Raw genomic sequence first — 22,447 nt, forward strand, 5'->3', positions numbered from 1 at the left:
CATGAATCCCCAAGTCTACTCTGTCGAACGCCTTTTAGGCATCTATCGACAGAAGTAGCCCTGGGGATCTGCTTGCCTTAAATGCCTCCATTATAAGGAGAGACCGCACCCCATTGTCTCTTCCCTCTCTCCCCGGGACAAACCTCACCTGGTCCGGATGAACCAGGTAGGCCATTTTCTCCCTCAACCGGAGTGCCAACACCTTAGCATAAAGTTTGGTATCTGCGTTTAACAGCGCAATTGGGCGGTAACTCGAACATAGGGTGCGGTCTTTCCCTTCCTTGGGGATCAGGGTCACTGCTGCCAGTAAGGCATCTCCACACATTTCTCCCTGTTTTCCCAGACCGTTCCACATCTGGCAAAGCCGTGGAACCAGGGATTCTTTAAATTTTTTGTAGAAACTTGCTGTGAAACCGTCCGGCCCGGGACTCTTGCCCACGGGGGATTGTTTCAGAGCTCTCAGGACCTCTTCCTCCGTAATCGGTCGATCCAGTTCCATTGAAACTATTTCTGACAGTGTTGGGAGGGCTGCTTCTTTTAAAAATTCTCTCACCCTCTGCTCTTTCTTCCCCACCAACTTTTCCCTTTGCCCAACTAAATAAAGAAAGGTAAAAAAACCTCTAAATGCATTAAAGCGGGGTTCCACCCAAATTTTGAACAATATCTGTATGTATTCTCTTCCTTGCCTAGATGCTGACATGCCGTTTAAAAAAAAAAAAATCGCAAATTTAAATCGCAGTAATTACCTTTTATTTTTCTATTCTTCTTTGCACTTCCTGGTTCTCCTCCCGTGGGAGTAGGCGTGTTTCTAGCCTCTCCCAGACTCTGCACATGCTCCTGGGAGCTAGTCTCAGGCTTCCCAGGATGCCACTGAGCATGTGCGGGAACGAGTGGTGAATGCTGGGAGCACAGCATTCACCGCATCCAGGAAATAAATGCTTGTGGGCTTCAAATGCCCACAATGAAGATGGAAACCGCCTGCAGTGAATAATATAAGTTATTCTTTCCGACGAAATCTGACACAGGCGGACATATTACACACAATATGTGAGTATGTAATGCTGAGAAGAAAAGTTTGTGAATGAACTCAAAAAAAAAAAAAAAAAAAACGATAGATAGGTGGACCCCCGCTTTAAGGTCTATGCATTAAGGTAAAAACCTTTTAAGGGCAGCTCCCCTCCCAGCCCCCCTAAATACTCCCCAGAACCCGTTCTCGGTCCAGCGTTGTGCCTATCTGCAGCAATCTTCTCCCCTCTCCTGGCTCTCACAGGCTAGACTGAAAGCAGCGGAAGCCATTGGCTCCTGCCGCTGTCAGTCGAAACCTGTGAGCAGATAGTGGTGGTGGTGGGGGTTCTGAGCAGGGCTGTGTGTCTGAATAGACACAAACAGACCAGCTCGGGAGCAAACCCACACAAGTGTCCGCTTTAAAAAATGGTTTCCTATGGGGGTATTCAGCTGGGGGAGGGGTCAGGAGCGCCTGTAGGGAAACTGAGAAGAGGAGGATTGGGGCTGTTCTGTGCAAAACCGTTGCACAAAGTAGGTTGGTATAACATATTTAATATTTTAAACAAAAATTCCCGGAAGGTTTGCAATCACTTTAAGTGTCTCTTTACAAGACTGGGTTTTATCTTCTTACTTACAGTGTCTTAAAACAGCCTTCAATGTTCTTCAATCCTTTCAAAGCAAAGCGTATCTTTCCCATCCCCTTTTCCCAGAAGCATAGTCACTATTCATATCATCATTCTCTGCCTCTTCTTCATCCCCTGAATCTTCATAATAAGTCACCTTCTGAGCAGGATCAGAAATGTCAAGTTTAGCGGACATAGCGGCTTTATCTAAAGATGAATCAGGGACACAAAGCAGCAAGACAGATTTGTATTCTGAATATGCATTTTGCAAAAAGACTTTGGGGTGAACACTGAAGCCACTGCTTTCAGTGTTCAACTTTCAACCCCCCCAAGAATATATGAAAGCCTGACTGAATACATGCGCGTAATTTTTTTCCTGTTTAATCTTAGGCCCAAAGCTTGATGACGCCTCATGTCTCTTTGAAACTGCCTAAATGTAAATGCAGTACCGTAGGTGAAGAGCTAAACACAGATATAGAGAAAACTATTTTGAATGATAAGAGTATTGAGCTTTTTTAGAAAGTCAGATATATCCTGCATGTCATAAAGCCTAAGTGCAGTCAATATAAAACACAAAAATCAACACAAGGGACAGAACTAAAGCTGACCATACATGGATCAAAATTTGCCAGATTCAGCAGGGACACTGGCTATAGCTGGCAACACTGATCATTATATTCTGCCAGTGGGTAAGGCTCCCCGCCGCCAGAATACAATAGCTCAATGGGAGCGATTCCCCCATCCATATCGAATGTGTGGATGGGGGAAATCGGATCATTTTTAGTTTATCCAACTCACTGGTTGAACAAAAAAAAAAGAAGAATCATGTGCTGATGCCTCATCAATGCACCCCACTTCTGCAAGTTATGTCTCATCTGCTGATTTGTTTATTTTTATTTTACTGCACTTTAAGCTTCTGACAGTATAATGGCCACTGTTCCAACTTGAGGGGTGGGCTGCCTCCAGGTATACCTGCCCTTAGTCTATCTATTCTTATATGTGCTTCTACTATGCAGGCTCTGGAAACTGGGCACTGTGTCTTACACATTTATTTGCAAATGTGTGCAAACAAAACCCTCTGTTTTTAACTTAACAGTTAGAGAGGGCCAATTTGTCTGTTTTGCAGGCTGGCCAGTAAGTGTGCTGGGAGATCTTTAATAATCCATACACACACACACGTATATAATTGATTTTGTTTGGGGTTGTATTTATGATATTGTTTGAATGCACTTATACAGGGGCTAACTATACAAGTAACATATATTTGCATTTGAGGTAATTATTCAATATTGAAAATAATTAAATAATTTATTTAATAGGAATGCTGCACTATTTATCATTGATATTTTCTACTTTTGTCTGGCGATTTCACATAGGTGTTAGCTGCTCTTTGGGTGTGTTTTTTTAAATATTTTTTTCATATTTCTTGTGAGTAGCATAGAGATAGAATTTATTGGAATACTTGTTAAACTGCCCATGTGAACTCCACTATGTGGTATGTATGACCAGGAAACTTCATATAAAAGATCAGGGGAATATATTACTATAAGCAAAGGTTTTAAAGTTATAATAAACCCTCCTATTTTATTATAAATTATTCAAATAAGCGTCATTTTTTTTTTTTTTTTACATATTGCCTTATATTTGTTTTCTGTGTGTTTCTTATGAACTTCTGCCTGTCCTCTGATAAGTGCCCCATGCCCATCGCTGATCCAATGGGCACACCTCTGTGTGAGCTCACAGGCTTAGGACCACTTGTTTACGCACAGGCATCCCGACAACGGAGCACCGGAGCTCCACCTCTGCATAAATGTCCTGGGCAGAGGCTCCAGGAGGCAGGGAGTGGATGTGTCTAGGAGACAGAACAGAAAAGTTGATTTATTCTGACGGTGCCAGTGATAGCGCACATGTCAGCCTGTTGAGGGAATGGGTAGCGCATGTGCATTACTGCAAAGTCTGCTGGCACATGTAGTCCCTAAAGAAGCATCACGTGGTACCAAGAAATTAGGGAGTCCAGAGCTAGGATCACGCAGCCCATAACAGTGAATAAAATATTTTGTTCAGTAGATTTTTAAAAAGAAAGAATCATGCAGTTATGTTTAATGTAGCTAATGTTTAATGTAAAGTCATGTGAGGCTTTAGAACCACTTTAAGAATTATAGTTTAGCTAAACATTTTCAGCTACTGCATTTTAGTGACCTTGGGCAAATGACATTTAGTGGGATTGATACGTTCCAGGGACACTGGAGAAGGTCAAATATGATCAGGGAAGTTTTCAAGAAACGAGACCAAATTGATATATGGACTAGTTACTGGAGCTGAAAGGTCTCAAATCCACCACTGGTAAAATGATGCCTCGCAGATGGGCCGCACCAGCACTGCATGGGTTAATTGGCTAGTTTTGTCTAGAGAGGAGAAACCATTTTACTTCAATGATCTACTGCTCCCCGAGGCAGAAGGCACACCCCCACACTCTGGCGGTGGACTGCCCGTCAACGTCAACATATCTAATACAGGGTTCTTGACCCTACTTTGGACTTGAAGATGTCAGGTCACTAGACTGCTGGAGCACAGGGGAGAAATAGCTGCGGGAAACGGTCTAGCAGTGGGGAGGAAGGGAGAATCAGGTAAGTAAATCATTTTTAATTGGCCCCTTAGACCTAAATGACCAATTAACACCTGCAGTGTGGGATAATCCCACTGCAAGGGATAATTTGTTAGTTGCCTGGAATTTTAACCCTGAGTTCGGTTTTTTGTCAAATTATCAGGGGTCAAATCAGCTTGGGAGTGGGGTCTTATTGCACTGAATACCTGATGATTTTAAAAAATGTGATTCAATTTTAATCTAAAATATTTTTGAGAGTTTATAGACTAAATTAAGTATTTTTGACGGGTTGACATAATGCTACCCCCTGAAGTCCATTGGATGAGGAGCATTGAAGGGAGGATACATGTAACATCAGGCGCTACCAGTGAAAGGATTGTGTATACAGTTGATCACTTTGGGGTGATTTTTCCAGGGTGGAGGTACAAAATTGTGAAGGACTTCAAGTTTATGTTAGGAAAGAAAGGGTTATATTACATGGTTATCAGTCTCTAGTTTTTCACATAATTTTCATGGTTTGCGACATGTGTTTTACACAAATCTTTGGAAATTGTTTATTTTGCTGTTTGAATTTTAAGTGTATGTAGGGAAGTAGAATATATGAGTATGAGAGGTGGTGTTTTATAATAGTGCTGGGTATGACTTTAAATAATTTTGGAATTATTAAGGGGGAAAATTTTCATCTGGCAGCTTTTAGAAAAATTAAAAAAAAATGTGTGTAGTTCAGGGTTATTCAGTTTGATATTTTTAGGCTACATTCACTTGGACATAACCTAATCCTAAAAATGTTACTGATCATTAGGTAAGGGAACAAAAAGTTCCTGCATAAAAAGATCATTTTTTTTAATACTTACAAATTGTCTTTTTTTTTTTTTTTGGTGTAAGTGTATACACTTGCCTCAGACACAGATTTTTGTACAGTATTGTATGTTATGGATCTGAATACAGTGCATGTTTACACAACTGTGTATATGTCTTAATTGAAAAACAATGCTGCTGCATTCAGATCCACAAACAAAACACTTTTAAATGCATTTTTTTTACTGCCGTGTGAATGTGGTCTTATTGCATTTTGCCCATGATAGCTTGCATACACAAGTGCAGGCCATACTGAATTCATTCTTGGCAAAACACTGCCACCAAATGGTGTATTGCATTGCTAATCTCCACTTTTCAAGCGACTTACATTTATAAAATGTTAAAAAAATGGCAAAATTTAATGAAACTCATAAATAAAATATGATGTTTGTACTTGATAAAACAAAAAAAAAAAAAAAAAAAAAACTTTGAACTGTGACAAGGAGACAATCTTCAAATAATTTTTACACAACCCTTCTGGGCAGAGGTACATCGCATCATCCAGACCGGGAGTTACCGATGTCCCCCGAGCTCTTCCTTCTGCACCATTACAAGATCCCGAGTAAGAGCTATAAAAAATCCATATTGCCGCTTCTGATCACTGCGGCAAAGAGCTGCATCCCTCTGAACTGGAAACAGACTCAGCCTCCGTCGGTGGCCTGTTGGTTGAAAAGAGTGGCAGATATACATGCAATGGAGGACTTGGTTAGCCACGGAGAAGGGCCTAAACAAGAAATTTTCCAAAACATGGTTCCACTGGCAAGAATTCTACTACTCTGAGGAGTACGGACAGCTAGTGGCTCGGTCCCCCTGAAGGGGGTCGACTCTGAAAGCTCCCAGGGGGGAGTGAATGTGACTGGAGGGTCGTGCTAACTCAGTCTTCTTTTTCTTCCCCCCCCCTTTTTTTTTCTCCCCTTCCCTGTGCTCCCTGTCTAACCTTCTTTTTCTTTTCCTGTTCTGACTATATTGCCAGCACAAGAGTGCTATGCCTTTTGGAGCCGGTCACCAACGGGCACAAATTTCTATTTCCAAAAAATAAAACGGCAATTGCCGTAAAAATGGTCATGCGGGGTACAGAAGACTTCCGTTCCCTCGATACGCGATGCGATTCCCCTCTGATAGCAGTATCCTCTTCTTTACAGTGTGATCTATATAATGGATTTTGGGGAAAAACAAATTTACTGTGATATGCATCAACGGTGTCTCTGTATTTCTGCACGTTCCTCGCTCTCAAAGAATTAAAAAAAAAAAAAAAAAAAAAATTTTTTTACACCCACTGGCAAATTTTTGTGACCTCTATGTGTCCGATCTTTTGGCAACTTACAAAAGTACTCATTTTTGTGCAGGGAAGCCAAGCTGCATCAATAGTCATGAACAGAAGTCTGGTGTAAAGCACAAGGAAAGAGTTACTTAAGGCAACAGAAATCAGTCATATTAGAGTATCAAAAATTCAGATTTATTGTAATAATTTAAAACAGATTTGGTATAGTCATAGGCAGCTTCACAAAAATGGCCAAACAAATCACTGGTGAAAATGAATCATCACATATACACACACACACAGACACAAACCACAACATATAACAAAAATCTAGGAGATATGTTAATTCGGTCTAAGTTCACGAAGGAACCAGACTCAGTTGGCTATCGACTTATCCGAGAACAAAAGGAATGTTCCCCTGTAACAAGTGCCAATTCTGTCCAATTGTTGACAGAACTCAGACATTTACGCACGCTTTGAACAAGACAGTTTTGAGATTAGGGATCTAATCAATTGCTCATCAACGAGAATTATCTACATGATCATCTGCCCCTGCCCTAAAATTTATGTAGGGAAAACAAAAATGACATTGAAAATGAGGATAGGTGAGCACCTAAGAGAAATTAGGGACCGAAATCCAGAGAAACCCCTGGCAAAGCACTTTGCCCAATGCCATGATGGAAGCCCAACAGGCATGACAGTAAAGGGGATCTATGCCCTGAAGTTTCCCACCAGAAGAGGAGACTTAGACCGTATACTCCTCCAAAAAGAAAAATGGTGGGTATATAGGTTGAAGTCCCTCTTTCCGGTGGGCCTCAATACAGAATTGAATGTGGAGGTTTTTTTGGAGAGCCAATTGTATTTAGCCCTAGTGATTCAGTCGAATCCCCATAACCTGAATCACTATATAACTATAAAGATAGATGGGTGGTCCATTTGTGGAACCAATGTAACGACAAGGATGACCTCCCAATAGGACCTAGCAGCTTGTTTCCTATATTTGGGGATATCAATAAGTCTACCTTGATTTGAATTCCCTCCATTCTTCTGGTTTCCCCTACACACTATAATATTAATATATTATATATAATATTTTTTTTTGTTATTCCATCCCAGCCGGTTTGTTTTTGGTCTATTGTTTCTATGCCCTTTTTTATCCCTCTATTTCTTTTTTTCCCTCTCCTTTCTTTCTCTTGTCCGTTCTCTTTTGCTTTTTTTTTTTTCTTTCTCTTCCCTTGCCTTTACTTCCTACCCTAAAAAGCCGATAGTTCATAATACTGAATCTAATCAAATAATGATTTAAGCTGCCTTGGACTTTCTGGCGTTTACTGGCCATTTTTGAAGTTCATCAATCACTATTTCTGCAAACATGACATCTGTCCCTTTAATTAAAGTATACTGGTGGGCGTCCAGATGAAGCGACGTTATTTCCAATAGCGAAACGCATTGACTTCACAGCCATTCCGTCACGTGATGGCGCTCTTACAAGCTCCCAGCGCTGAGGACGCGAACAGCAGTGGGAAGATACGATCCTGCAAGGCTAATCGCCGACTGCATAGGATAAGCCACAAACAGCCATGCATCAGTACTGGTGCCAAAGACACACCTCAGAAAACATCTACGGAGGGGATCACGGAGAACGAAGGCAACCAGCATATCCACCATATGCGACGGTAAGGTACACACACTACAGGGCGATTGTATCATGCCCAGGACTGGATTGCACCAATTGCCTATATGAAGTTCCCAATCCCCTAGCCTATAAGGGGCTTTGATGATAGAATCCACATTCATATCACTGTGATGAGTTTAAAACGGAATACCAACCCCAGGCTCATATAGTACTGGGACTAAGCAACAATTCTTTCACTTAAGGATTGGTCTAGCATCCCAAAAATATTGCTTATATTTGCTAGCGGGACTTCCTATAAACAAACCCTCCCATATACACTGGACTTCCATGTAGCATTTTTCCTCAGTACCAGTACTAATGCTACTTACGCTATTTTTTGCGGATGGCATGATCCAGACCAGTGTCCCCCACTATAGTGCACTTTAGAGCATTTATGCTCCTTGACAATTACCTCAGTGTCTGCTAGTTTCCTCTTTTCCATTTCCTGTTCCCCAACCCCCCCCCCCCTCCACACACACACACACACACACACACACACACACACCCCTTGGAGCCACACACGGGCTAGGCTGCCACTTATTGACTTATATAGCCAAATTGTTGGTTTCTCAAATTTAAATCATGATGAATTTTTTCATCTGACACTCTAACTTGTGTGCTGCTAAATGGCATCCAGTCGTTTCTTTTTGTATTGTTGTATTTTGTGTCTGTGTGTATATGTGATGATTTATTTTCACCAGTGATTTGTTTGGCCATTTTTGTGAAGCTATCTTCTTCTCGGATATTGGCCTATGACTATACCAAATCGGTTTTAAATTATTACAATAAATATGAATTTTTGATACTCTAATATGACCGATAGCTGTTGCCATAAGTAACTCTTTCCTGGTGCTTTACACCGGACTTCTGTTCGTGACATATGCCTTTAGTTACAGTAACAGCACCTCACACGGTGAATGGTCTACGAGTGCACACCTCATCTGTTAAGGTGGATAAATATGTGCTAAGCCTGCGTTTTTTTGTATGCATCAATAGTCAGCAATCATTGGTCTCAGTTTTTGTACGTAGAGAAAGTATCTATTTAATTTGATTATGTTTCAATCATGTTGAACTGTTAACTATTTGTCAGATGGGAGAAGGGCATCCCACTGGATCTGTTCACTGACCCACAGAGACTTTAGGCTCTGTGATAACGGTCGATGCATACTGTTGCACAGAAGGCCAGTTGTGACATTAACATGTAAGGTATGATAGTAAACCTTGTTTCGTTAACCACTTGCCGACCGCCTCATGTACATATACGTTGGCAGAATGGCACGGACAGGCAAATGGGCGTACAGGTACATCCCTTTAAATTTGCCGCGAGCTCCGTGAGTGTGATCGCGGGTCCCGCGGGAATAACCGTGATCGTCTCAAGCAGAGGAAGAACGGAGAAATGCTGATGAGAACAAGCATTTCCCAGTTCTGCCTAGTGACACTGATCACAGCTCCCTGTAATCGGGAGCGGTGATCAGTGTCGTGTCACACGTAGCCCCTCCCCCTCCCAGTTAGAATCACTCCCTAGGACACACTTAACCCCTGCAGCGCCCCTCCCTGGTAAATCCCTTCCCTGCCAGTCACATTTACACAGTAATCAATGCATTTTTAATTGCACTGATCGCTGTATAAATGTGAATGGTCCCAAAATAGCGCCAAAAGTGTCCGATCTGTCCGCCATAATGTCGCAGTCACAATAAAAATTGCTGATCGCGCCATTACTAGTAAAAAAAAAAAAAAAAAAAAAAAAAAAAAAAATTATTAATAAAAATGCCATAAAACTATCCCCTATTTTGTAGACACTATAACTTTTGCGCAAACCAAATCAGTAAATGCTTATTGCGTTTTTTTTTTACCAAAAATATGTAGAATACATATCGGCCTAAACTGAGGGAAAAAAAAAAGTATAAAAAAACTGAGGGAAAAAAAAAAAATATATATATATATATATATATATATTTTTTTTTTTTTTTTGGGGGGGGGGGGGAGATATTTATTATAGCAAAAAGTAAAAAAATTTGTTTTTTTCCCCAAATTGTCGCTTTTTTTGTTTATAGTGCAAAAAATAAAAACCGCAGAGGTGATAAAATACCACCAAAAGAAAGCTCTATTTGTGGGGAAAAAAGGACATCAATTTTGTTTGGGAGCCACGTTGCATGATTGCGCAATTGTCAGTTAAAGCGATACAGTGCCGAATCGCAAAAATTGCTCTGGTCTTTGGCCAGCCAAATGGTCTGGGGCTTAAGTGGTTAATAAACAAAGCATACATAAGTAAAAACTGAATATGTTTTTTACATGAATTCAGACACAGCTCAGCTGCCCAGGGCTAGTTTTTAATCATCTATGGCATTTGCGTTCCAAGATACCCCACTAGCACAAATACTTTACATTCTTTTATTTGGGGCCATCTAGCACACTACTGGAATGTTATGGCTATGTAATTCTCCCTCATCAATCCTTTTCCCAACCCAAACATTGCTCAAGTTGCTCCCTACACCACTGTGTCCTTGTCTCTAAGTTTATTTGGCCAAACCCCTCGTTCAACAGCGACTGCTACAGTCCCACTCAAAAACGGTATAGTACAGCACTAGGCTCCAACTACACATGTGGCTAAGATATATTAAGTAGACCTTATGACTTGAACTATTTAATTCTTAATTTACTGGAGGATACAGTCAGTGTCTCTAAACTAAAATGGATGCAATGAAGAATGCTAACTTTTTATGAATAGTAGTTTCTACTTACCTCCATATTGTCAGTTTTGAAAGGATTTCGATAATCAGGAGACTTTTCACTAATGCCCAACTCTTGAGACATCTAAAAACATTAAATCAAAAGAAATCAGGATATGGTAAACAGATGCATGCTGTACTAGGACACATAATTAACACTAACCATATTTTTCTATAATCACTTCAAAGAAATATCATGTGTTCTTCCAACAAAACTATGGAGAGAGCTTGTCTACAATACCTTGTAGAAGACTGCATTTAATGAGACTTACCAAGTCAAGGAGCTGGGAATGTGGACCATCACTGAAGATTCCACTCAGATTGCAGAAACCGATTCCCCATCGAATGAGGTTATTCCAGTTAGAATTACGGTCAAAATAATGGTGAACAATTTTTGGGAAGCGTAGGACTACATCGCCAAAAAAAGCTGAATTTTCCACCGTGTGGGAATAAGCTGGATTCAGAAGAGATGCAAAATACACATTTTTGTTAGTACACTAAAATTATGCATTGGTGTCACATACTTGCTTTGTGTACAAATATAGTGCAAGCCTATGCTGTACAGCCCTACAAAACAGGGTTATTTTGTTTATTCTTTATTTTTACTTTCCTTACTTACAGAGATTCATTAAAAACACCAAGCTAAAGTTCTGAAGCAGGTTGGTTATGCATGAGTTGGTGGCACAGTATGACAGGATATCAGGTAGAAAAAGTTAGACAAATAGGGCCGTGGTCTGGGTTTGCTACTATATGTAAGTTAGATATCAGGACATTGTTTCTACAGGTAGGAAGGGCAGTAAAGTTGGCCTTCAAAATCTCTCTTGTAACAGGAGAAGCAATAACTTTGGGTTTCCTGTTGCATTATGGGTACAAACTCTACAGTCCACAGCTCACAGGTATAGGTGTATGTATAGGTACGCCTTGTAAAGATTTATACGCTAAACCATGGAGCAAACAAATGCTCCCAGCAACAACTGATGCTCCTCAATCTCAGAAACATTGCCTGTGGTATTCTAGTTCTATTTTCACCCTCCTAGTGTGTTATGTAAACCTGCTGGGTGCCACAACCCACACACAAGGAATCTTTCACTCAGTCCAATCAGAATTCAATTATAGGTCTATAAGCACTCCACCGTCACTGCAGACACCATTGCCTGACTGGTGTCAGAATGACAGATATTGTTTTACAGGAGATGAGACTAGAATCAGGGTGGTCTACTCAATGCAAAACAGGTACACTTTGGTAAAAGATTTATGCAGAATGCACCTCCTGCACACTATACCTTCAAAAACTTCTGGATTAATGTTTAGCATACTTCTTAGGGCCCTTTCACACTGCCATGACTTGAAAATCGCGTGATTTTACCGCAATTTTCGATTTCGCGGACGCGATTATGATGCAATTTCAGGGAATGCCTATGTAAACTTAAGGTCTATGGACTTCAACTCGCTTCAAAAGTCGGACCAAAGTAGTAAAGGGACTACTTTGAAGTCAGTGCGACTTGAAGTCGCACAGATGTGAGTGGTTATCATTGGGAATCATGGGGTATGACTTGTCATGCGTTTGATGTCCAAAGTCACAGGAAAAGTAGCACAAGTGTAAAAGAGGACTTAGTGTTACTATTATGTGACAGAGCTTGTGCGCCCACACCTATACATACTCACACTTTGGTGTGCTGCTGACAGGATAAGTATAGAGGCATTTCTATAACAATTTCTAACTTTAGTATAAATGCGAATGCTTGCTTATGCATATGAAAACGGCCCTCTTATTAACTATCATAAACATGAATATTCCAAAGACACAAGCAGTGTTACTGTTTCCTCCCTGGTCAAAAGTGTCAATTCATTTATGACCATTTGTTCAAGTTCATAAAACAATCTGTTTATACAGTGCCTTGAAAAAATATTTATATCTCTTGAAATTTTCCACATTTTGTTATGTTACAACCAAAAATGTAAATGTATTTTATAGAATTTTATGTGACAGACCAACACAAAATGGCACATAGTTGTGAAGTGGAAGGAAAATGATACACTGTTTATATTCCTTTTTTTTACAAATAAATATGTGAAAAGTGTGGCATGCATTTGTATTCAGCCTCCCTGAGTCAATACTTTGTAGAACCACCTTTCACTGCAATTACAGCTGCAAGTCTTTTTGGGGATGTCTCTACCAGCTTTACATATCTAGAGAGCGACATGTATGGCGTGGTGTATCTGGATTTTGCAAAAGCATTTGACACAGTTCCCCATAAACGTTTACTGTACAAAATAAGGTGCGTTGGCATGGACCATAGGGTGAGTACATGGATTGAAAACTGGCTACAAGGGCGTGTTCAGAGGGTGGTGATAAATGGGGAGTACTCAGAATGGTCAGGGGTGGGTAGTGGGGTTCCCCAGGGTTCTGTGCTGGGACCAATCCTATTTAATTTGTTCATAAACGACCTGGAGGATGGGATAAACAGTTCAATCTCTGTATTTGCAGACGATACTAAGCTAAGCAGGGCAATAACTTCTCAGCAGGATGTGGAAATCTTGCAAAAAGACCTGAACAAATTAATGGGGTGGGCGACTACATGGCAAATGAGGTTCAATGTAGAAAAATGTAAAATAATGCATTTGGGTGGCAAAAATATGAATGCAATCTATACACTGGGGGGAGAACCTCTGGGGGAATCTAGGATGGAAAAGGACATGGGGGTCCTAGTGGATGATAGGCTCAGCAATGGCATGCAATGCCAAGCTGCTGCTAATAAAGCAAACAGAATATTGGCATGCATTAAAAGGGGGATCAACTGCAGAGATAAAACGATAATTCTCCCGCTCTACAAGACTCTGGTCCGCCCGCACCTGGAGTATGCTGTCCGGTTCTGGGCACCAGCCCTCAGGAGGGACGTACTGGAAATGGAGCGAGTACAAAGAAGGGCAACAAAGCTAATAAAGGGTCTGGAGGATCTTAGTTATGAGGAAAGGTTGCGAGCACTGAGAAGAGACGCTTGAGAGGGGATATGATTTCAATTTACAAATACTGTACTGGTGACCCCACAATAGGGATAAAACTTTTTCGCAGAAGAGAGTTTAATAAGACTCGTGGCCACTCATTACAATTAGAAGAAAAGAGGTTTAACCTTAAACTACGTAGAGGGTTCTTTACTGTAAGAGCGGCAAGGATGTGGAATTCCCTTCCACAGGCGGTGGTCTCAGCGGGGAGCATTGATAGCTTCAAGAAACTATTAGATAATCACCTGAATGACCGCAATATACAGGGATATGTAATGTAATACTGACACATAATCACACACATAGGTTGGACTTGATGGACTTGTGTCTTTTTTCAACCTCACCTACTATGTAACTATGACATTTTTGCCAATTCTTCTTTGCAAAATAGTTCAAGCTGTGTCACTGGATGGAGAGCGTCTGAATAGCAATTTTCAAGTCTTGCCACAGATTCTCAATTGGATTTAGGTCTGGACTTTAACTGGGCCATTCTAACACATGAATATGCTGCAATATAAACCATTCCATTGTAGCTCTCACTGTATGTTTAGGGTCGTTGTCCTGCTGGAAGGTGAACCTCCACCCCAGTCTCAAGTCTTTTGCAGACTCTAACAGGTTTTCTTCTAAGACTTCCCTGTATTTGACTCCATCCACCTTCCTATCAACTCTGACCAGCTTCCCTGTTCCTACTGAAGAAAAGCATCCCCACAACATGATGCGGCCACCAAGTTTTACGGTGGGGATGGTGTGTTCAGGGTGATGCGCAGTTCTAGTTTTCCATCACACATAGAACTTTGCTTTAGGCCAAAAAGTGAAATTTTTGTCTCATCTGGCCAGAGCACCTTCTTCCACATGTTTGCTGTGTCCCCCACATGGCTTCTCGCAAACTGCAAACGGTACTTCTTATGGCTTTCTTTCAGCAATGGCTTTCTTCTTGCCACTCTTCCATAAAGGCCAGATTTGTAGAGTGCACAACTAATAGTTGTACTGTGGACAGATTCTCCCACCTGAGCTGTGGATCTCTGCAGCTCCTCCAGAGTTACCATAGGCATCTTGGATGCTTCTCTGAAGAATGCTCTCCTTGTCTGGGCTGTCAGTTTAGGTGGACGGCCATGTCTTGGTAGGTTTGCTGTTGTGCCACTCTCTTTCCATTTTTGGATGATGGATTGAACACTGCTCCGTGAGATGTTCAAAGCTTGGATTTTTTTTTAAACCTAACCCTGCTTTAAACTTCTCCACACTTTATCCCTGACCCGTTTGGTGTGTTCCTTGGCCTTCATGATGCTGTTTGTACACTAAGATCCCCCCCCCCCTCGCCAAGATCCGGTGCCCCCTGCCGGTTACCGGAGCCAATCGCGTCTGTCCCCTGTGCTGACATGGAGACGAGTGAGTCAGTTTTTTTTCTATTACAAGGGATGTTTACATTCCTTGTAATAGGAATAAAAGTGACATTTTTTTTTTTAAACAGTGTAAAAATAAAAAGTAAAAGGTAAAATAAATAAGAAAAAAAAAATTTTAAACGCGCCTCGTCCCGCCGAGCTCGCGTGCAGAAGCGAACACATACGTGAGTAGCGCCCGCATATGAAAACAGTGTTCAAACCACACATGTGAGGTCACACACATCGCCGCGATCGGTAGAGCGAGAGCAATAATTCTAGCATTAGACCCCCTCTGTAATGCAAAACATGCAACCGGTAGAATTTTTTAAATGTCGCCTATTGAGATTTTTAAGGGTAAAAGTTTGTCGCCATTCCACAAGCGGGTGCAATTTTAAAGTGTGACATGTTGGGTATCAATTTACTCGATGTAACATTATCTTTCATAGTATAAAAAAAAAAAAATTGGGCTAACTTTACTGTTGTCTTTTAATTCAAAAAAGTTGATTTTTTTTTTAAAAAAGTGTGCTTGTAAGACAGCTGCGCAGAAAGTGTGTGACAGAAAGTATTGCAACGACCGCCATTTTATTCTCTAGGATGATAGGAAAAAAAAAATGTATTTACTTGTAAACACCACATCTAAAAAAAGAGGCCCGGTCTTAAAGTGGTTAAAGTTGTGACATTATTATATTTTAGCATGAAATAATTGTATAATTATTCTACACTTTAAATTCTCAAAATATTTCCCCTACCTTAGTGGTTGTATTTTCTGCTCCCCTTACAGGCAAATCATTGAACCTCACAAATATTCCTGTAACTATTTTAGGGGGGAAAACATGGTATACAGATGCAGAAAAAAGTGCGTAAACCCCTTGGAATTAACTGGTTTTCTTCAGTAACTTGTCATAAAATGTGATGTGATAATCATCTAAGTCTCAATGTTCAAGCAATTCTGCCTGAATGTTGTGCAGGTCTGATCCAGAGCTACCGAAAGAGCTGCCAAGGAAGTTTGTCCAACAATATGTGTTACCGGCGCAAAACTCAGATTAAATAATAACCCATCAATCTAGTTTGCTGCAATCATATAAACCCACTCAAAAAATGGTGGAATGCAATAGTGCTAACAAAATATTAAGAAATGGAAGTAGAAAAATAAATATATATAAAAACAAATGAAAAAATATAGAAATGAAAAATATAAAATGAAAACTGGAATCATACAATGTGCCAAAATTGCTTAGTGATCGTGGAATTCACATAACAATATATATGATTGCTGCACAGTGCAAAAAAATGTCCCTGACATGTACGTATAAACCACAGTACACTGGATGTCCTCAGTGAGTGATCACTTCTGTGCAGTAATAACGTTCCTCTTCAATATAAAGTGCTCCTAATTCACCACTTATCGTGACTTCACCACCACCTAGTGCAATGGCCACTCACCAGATACGGTAAGAATATGCGCCTTTGGTTCATTTAGGATAACCACTCCATTTATGATGGATCCAATAACAGCCTGTCCAAGCAGTATAATAATGCCTCTTGCTCTCAGTGATCACTCACTGAGGACATCCAGTGTAATGTGGTTTATATGTACATGTCGGGGACATTTTTTTGCACTGTGCAACACACATATATATTATGTGAATTCCATGATCACTAAGTAATATTGGCACATTGTAGGACTCCAGTTTTCATATTCATTTTATATTTTTAATTTCTATATTTTATCATATTTTTTTTTATATACCGTATTTATCGGCATATAACACGCACTTTTTTCCCCTTAAAACCAGGGGAAAATCGCAGGTGCGTGTTATACGCCGATCCCCTGCGATCCCGACCTGTCACATTTTCAAAATCGCCGACCGCGATTTGAAAATGGCGCCGCAATACACAGAGCCGGTCCTCGGCTCTTCCCGGCGGCTCTCGTTCACTTTCGGCTCCACTCGTAGTCCCGAGCGGAGCTATCCGAACCTACTCGGCTAGGTTCGGATAGCTCCGCTCGGGACTACGAGTGGAGCCGAAAGTGAACGAGAGCCGCCGGAAAGAGTCGAGGACCGGCTCTGTGTATTGCGGCGCCATTTTCAAATCGCGGTCGGCGATTTTGAAGCCCAGAATGGCTGGGATCATTGGAGCAAGGCTGCACTGGGGAAGGCTGCACTGACAAGGCTGCACTGACAAGGCTGCACTGGGGAAGGCTGCACTGACAAGGCTGCACTGACAAGGCTGCACTGAGAAGGCTGCAATGATGGGCATTTAAATGTAAGTTTTTTTTTCCTTAAAATTCCCTCCTAAATTGGGGTGCGTGTTATACGCCGGTGCGTGTTATACGCCGATAAATACGGTATTTATTTTTCTACTTCCATTTCTTAATATTTTGTTTCACTTTGATACTTTTAAATCAGGATTATTATGTGGGAAAGATTATTTTTTATTTTATTTTTTTATATTAATTCAGCTGGCATAGAAAAGCACTTTATTACAGGATTATTATATAATTTTTCTATTTTGCACATTTTATGTTTTAGGAGTGGTTATTATACATAGAAGTTAGTGAAATCCACTTTTTACTACTACTGCCAAGGAAGTTTGGCCAGCTAATAACTCCAAGGGTTCACTTGCTTTTTCCTCCAGCACTGTGACTGTTTAATGGGTGTGTTCAATAAAGACACGAGAAATTAGAATGGTTTGTTTGTTAGCAGCTTATGCACATTGTGTGTCTCTATTGTTGTGACTATTGAGGATCAAATGACATTGGATGGCAAATTTCTGTAGAAAAACAGTTAATTCCAAGGGGTTCACATACTTTTATCTTGCCATTGTAATTTGTGAAATGCCTTTAACATACACATAAAGTAAAAATTGATCAAATACAAAACATGCAATAACTAAACTTAAAGCAGACATTCTGTCATTTTTTCCATCTATTAAATCTTCTGCCCTTGTGGTTTTAACTTTGAATAGTAAAACATTTTTTTTCTGCCGGTAAAATACCTTATACAGCCCACTTCCCGTTTGTCTGGTCATTAGCTTAGGCTTATGACATCATGCTCATCTCTCTCTCGTGAGAGTTTGCCAGGAAGGGAGGGGGGATGAGTCATAAGGGGGCCAATGAGAGCTGCAGAGCTGGAGGTGTGCTTCTGTGTGTCTAAGTAAGTGAAGACAACAGCTTCAGCTGGCCACAGTTAAAATGGTTGCAGCCAGACTCAGTGGAGGGAGATTTCTGCAGCATATTTGGCAAGAACAGAATCACAGTGTATATAAATTAATATGTAAAGTGGTTGGAGGGAAGCTTCAGAATGGCAAAGATGTTTTAATTACAAATTATGTGAGCAGACTGCAGTTCCTTTTTAAAGCAGAACTTCAGTATTTTTTTTTTACTTTCAATCTATTAAATCTTCTGTCCTTGTTTGGATAGTAAAACCTTTTTCTTCTGCCAGTAAATACCTTATACAGCCCACTTCCTATTTTTTGTCTGGTAAAAAGCCTAGGCTTATGACATCAGGAACAGGTCTCTCTCACTCGCTTCAGAGTTTGCCAGGAAGAGAGGGTGGATGAGTCATAAGAGGGCCAATGAAAGCAGCAGAGCTGGAGGTGTGTGTCTGTGTAAATCCAGGAAGTAAACAGGTAGCAGTTTCAACTGCCCACAGTTAAAATGGTTGCAGCCAGACTCAGTGGAAGGAGATGTTTGCAGAATATTTGGCAAGTACAGCATCATATTATAAATAAAATATGCAAAGTGGTTGAAGGGAAGCTTCAGAATGGCAAAGATGTTTTTATTACAAACTATGTGAGCAGACTGCAGTTCCTCTTTAACTAGAACCTTTGAAAACTGAAACATGTCACAAATTGGCAAAAATTATCAATTCGTAAATAGGTGTATAGAAGCAATCAATAAAATGGGCCATGTGACCTCTCTTTGACTACTACCTCTAATGGTTCATGTGATTAACTGCCATTTAGGTGTACGAACAGTAAAGCATGCCAATGTAACCTACTTCATTACCTAATTTTTTACTAATGTTTTTTGGCACTAAAAATTACTAATACACTTTATAAATCACGTATTGCATGTAGGTAGAAAATGCTTCATAAGAGAATCTTTATATTTAAGACTTAAGTGACCATTTTACACCTACAAAATACATCATACCATCTTTAATCTTCTCATCTTCAGGGAACGGACCATCAGGCTGTACTCCAGCTGCAATGAGAATTGCTCGAGAGTCCTCCAATACCTGTTACAACAAAAACCATCCTGAAAAACTTTGACACATTAATCTAACTGTACTGAAAAATAATAAAAATTGTGCGCCTTTTAGTCATCCATGCAAGAGATCTGCCTGATCCTGACCGCTAGTATTTTTTCTGACTTTTACAGTTATTTTACACAAGTTAACTTTAGGATGGCAATAGCTTGTTTACATTTCAGCCACCCACTTAATAGCATTAGCCCAGTGGCGAATGTCCCTAGATTCTTAAACACCTCTGGTGCCTCAAGAGAAGGAGTTAATATAGGAATGGCAGAGGTTTGTGCTTAACATGCCATTTTCCCCTCCACTATCTTTACTCCAGAGAACTGGTAAAGAAAACCTGTGCTGGGTGAAATACAAGGGATATCACTGCTTTTCTCCTAATAGCACAACATGCTTGGATGTCCCGGGCATCAATTCTAATTCACTGATCTAATAATAAACATTCAGATAAGAACTCCAGCATTGTAAACTTGTATTAGGCATTAGGAATATTAGGCCTTCCTTAAAAGGAGCTTCAGCTTGTGTAAGTGCAGCATGTACGGTAAGCTTTGCAAAGCATTTGCAGAGCTTTCGGCAAGGTTTGTTGAAGCCTTAAAGTGGTTCTAAACGGCGAAAGGTTTTTTACCTTCATGCATTCTATGCATGAAGGAAAAAAACCTTCTGGGTGCAGCTCTCCCCCCAGCCCCATCTTATACTTGCCTGAGCCCCATTTCGATTCAGCGATGTGCACAAGCACAATGACTCTCTCCTCATTGGCTCCTGCTGCTGTCAATCACAGCCAGTAAGCCAATGAGGAGAGAATGGAGGATGGGGCCAGGCCGCACTCTGTGTGTGAATGGACAATGTCCATTCACAAAAGCTTGGTTTGGGAGCCAGCCTGCTCAAGTGCCCCTATAGAAAGAGGCTTGCTATTGAATGCAGTCGGCAGGGGGAGAGCCAGGATAGTCAGCAGGGGACCCAAGAAGAAGAGAATCAGGGCTGCAAAACCATTACACAGAGCAGGCAAGTATAAACATGTTTATTTTTCTTTTTAAAAATTCAAACCTTTAGAATCAGGCCTCGGTCTGTGTACCCTTGTATGGGTTTCCACGACACTGGCAGCTTGCCTGCTGTTTTATGGGCTATGACATAAAGGCCTTAGTGCGCATGCAAAAACTGAACAGTGCTATTGGATGACGGCACACCCACAGGAGTGCCTAGGAACCAGGAATACACAGACTGCAGGACTTTGTTTACCCACTGTGATAGGGTACAATCAGCAGATGTCCAATTATAATTGTTGTTCTGCATAAGATTAATTTTGGGCAGCCATTGGAAGCAATGTATTCTTACAATATAACAAAGCTTATAGTTTTGATAGATTTTGATTAGAATTCCAGCAGTTATGTTATCTTTAAACAAAACGTGATTATGGCAGGCTTATGACATCATTATGACGTCATTGGGAGTGGGCTACAGATCATTTTCTGTTTTTTTTCCAGATTGGTGGATGGTTCCATAAATATCCTGTATTGCACTGAACTGTCAAATGCCTGATGAAGGGGTCCTGCTTGGCTCTGAAGCATCACTATTGTAACCATGATGTGATCACCAAATAAAGCTTTAAACCTGTTCTGTAGATCCTTGGTGTGTTGGTGACATACTTCCCACTTTGAATGTCCGATTCCCAGCCAATGATCACTGCAGCACCCATTTACATCTACAACCAGTTTCAGGAACACGTGCACTGGAAATATTATGCTCATATGCAACTGAAAGATAGGGCTTTAGGCAGGTTTTTAACTCTGCTTTTCTCCTGCCAGGAGAAAGACGTTCAGAAAAGACACAAGTCCAACCTGTGTGATTTTAAGCTACACAGTAGTGCGTGTAAAATATATATACGCATGCACACACACTATATATATATATATATATATATATATATATATATATATATATATACACACATACACACACACACACACACACACACATATATATATATATATATATATACACACACACATATACATACATACATATACAGTGGGGAGGGAAAGTATTCAGACCCCCTTCAATTTTTCACTCTTTGTTATATTGCAGCCATTTGCTAAAATCGTTTAAGTTCATTTTTTTCCTCATTAATGTACACACAGCACCCCATATTGACAGACAAGACAATGACCCTAAGCACACAGCTAAAATAACTTAGGAGTGGCTTCACAACAACTCTGTGACTGTTCTTGAATGGCCCAGCCAGAGCCCTGACATAAACCCAATTGAGCATTTCCGGAGAGACCTAAAAATGGCTGTCCACCAACATTTACCATCCAACCTGACAGAACTGAAGAGGATCTGCAAGGAGGAATGGCAGAGGATCCCCAAATTCAGGTGTGAAAAACTTGTTGCATCTTTCCCAAAAAGACTCATGGCTGTATTAGATCAAAAGGGTGCTTCTACTAAATACTGAGCAAAGGGTCTGAATACTTAGGACCATGTGATATTTCAGTTTTTCTTTTTTAATAAATCTGCAAAAATGTCAAGAATTCTGTGTTTTTCTGTCAATATGGGGTGCTGTGTGTACATTGAGGAAAAAAATGAACTTAAATGATTTTAGCAAATAGCTGCAATATAACAGAGTGTGAAAAATTTAAGGGGTTCTGAATACTTTCCGTCCCCACTGTATATTATATACACAATATATATATACACAATATATATATATATATATATATATATATATATATATATATATATATATATATATATATATATATATATATATATATACACATATACATACATATACATACACACATATATATATACACACACACACACACACACACACACACTTTGGACTGGTACACCCAGATCGATACCAAAAAGGGTGGTGGTTGTGGACACTTGTGTATCATAAGTTTGCACATAATTTTATGTCCCATTTAGAAGTATACTTATAGATCTAAATATTAGAGAAAAAAAAAGCATTTTCCTTTAAATTTTCCAAACACAATGCTCAGGTAATTTGCACATTCCTATAAATTTACCCCCAAAATATAATCAGCAAAAAG

General features: G+C 40.2%; 1 protein-coding gene across 1 annotated transcript in view; it reads right to left on the bottom strand.

Moving 5' to 3' along the window:
• Positions 1 to 22,447, bottom strand: part of CCDC134 (coiled-coil domain containing 134) — a 225,997-nt gene that overhangs the window by 79,547 nt on the left and 124,003 nt on the right. The window contains exons 4-6 of the mRNA XM_073592725.1: positions 19,292 to 19,376; positions 11,026 to 11,207; positions 10,767 to 10,838 (exon numbers count right to left, since the gene is read on the bottom strand). Coding sequence (XP_073448826.1) covers positions 10,767 to 10,838; positions 11,026 to 11,207; positions 19,292 to 19,376 — 339 coding nt within the window. The remainder of the gene's footprint in view (positions 1 to 10,766; positions 10,839 to 11,025; positions 11,208 to 19,291; positions 19,377 to 22,447) is intronic.

Source organism: Aquarana catesbeiana, linkage group LG07 (assembly GCF_042186555.1).
Source record: "Aquarana catesbeiana isolate 2022-GZ linkage group LG07, ASM4218655v1, whole genome shotgun sequence".
NCBI lineage: Eukaryota > Metazoa > Chordata > Amphibia > Anura > Ranidae > Aquarana > Aquarana catesbeiana.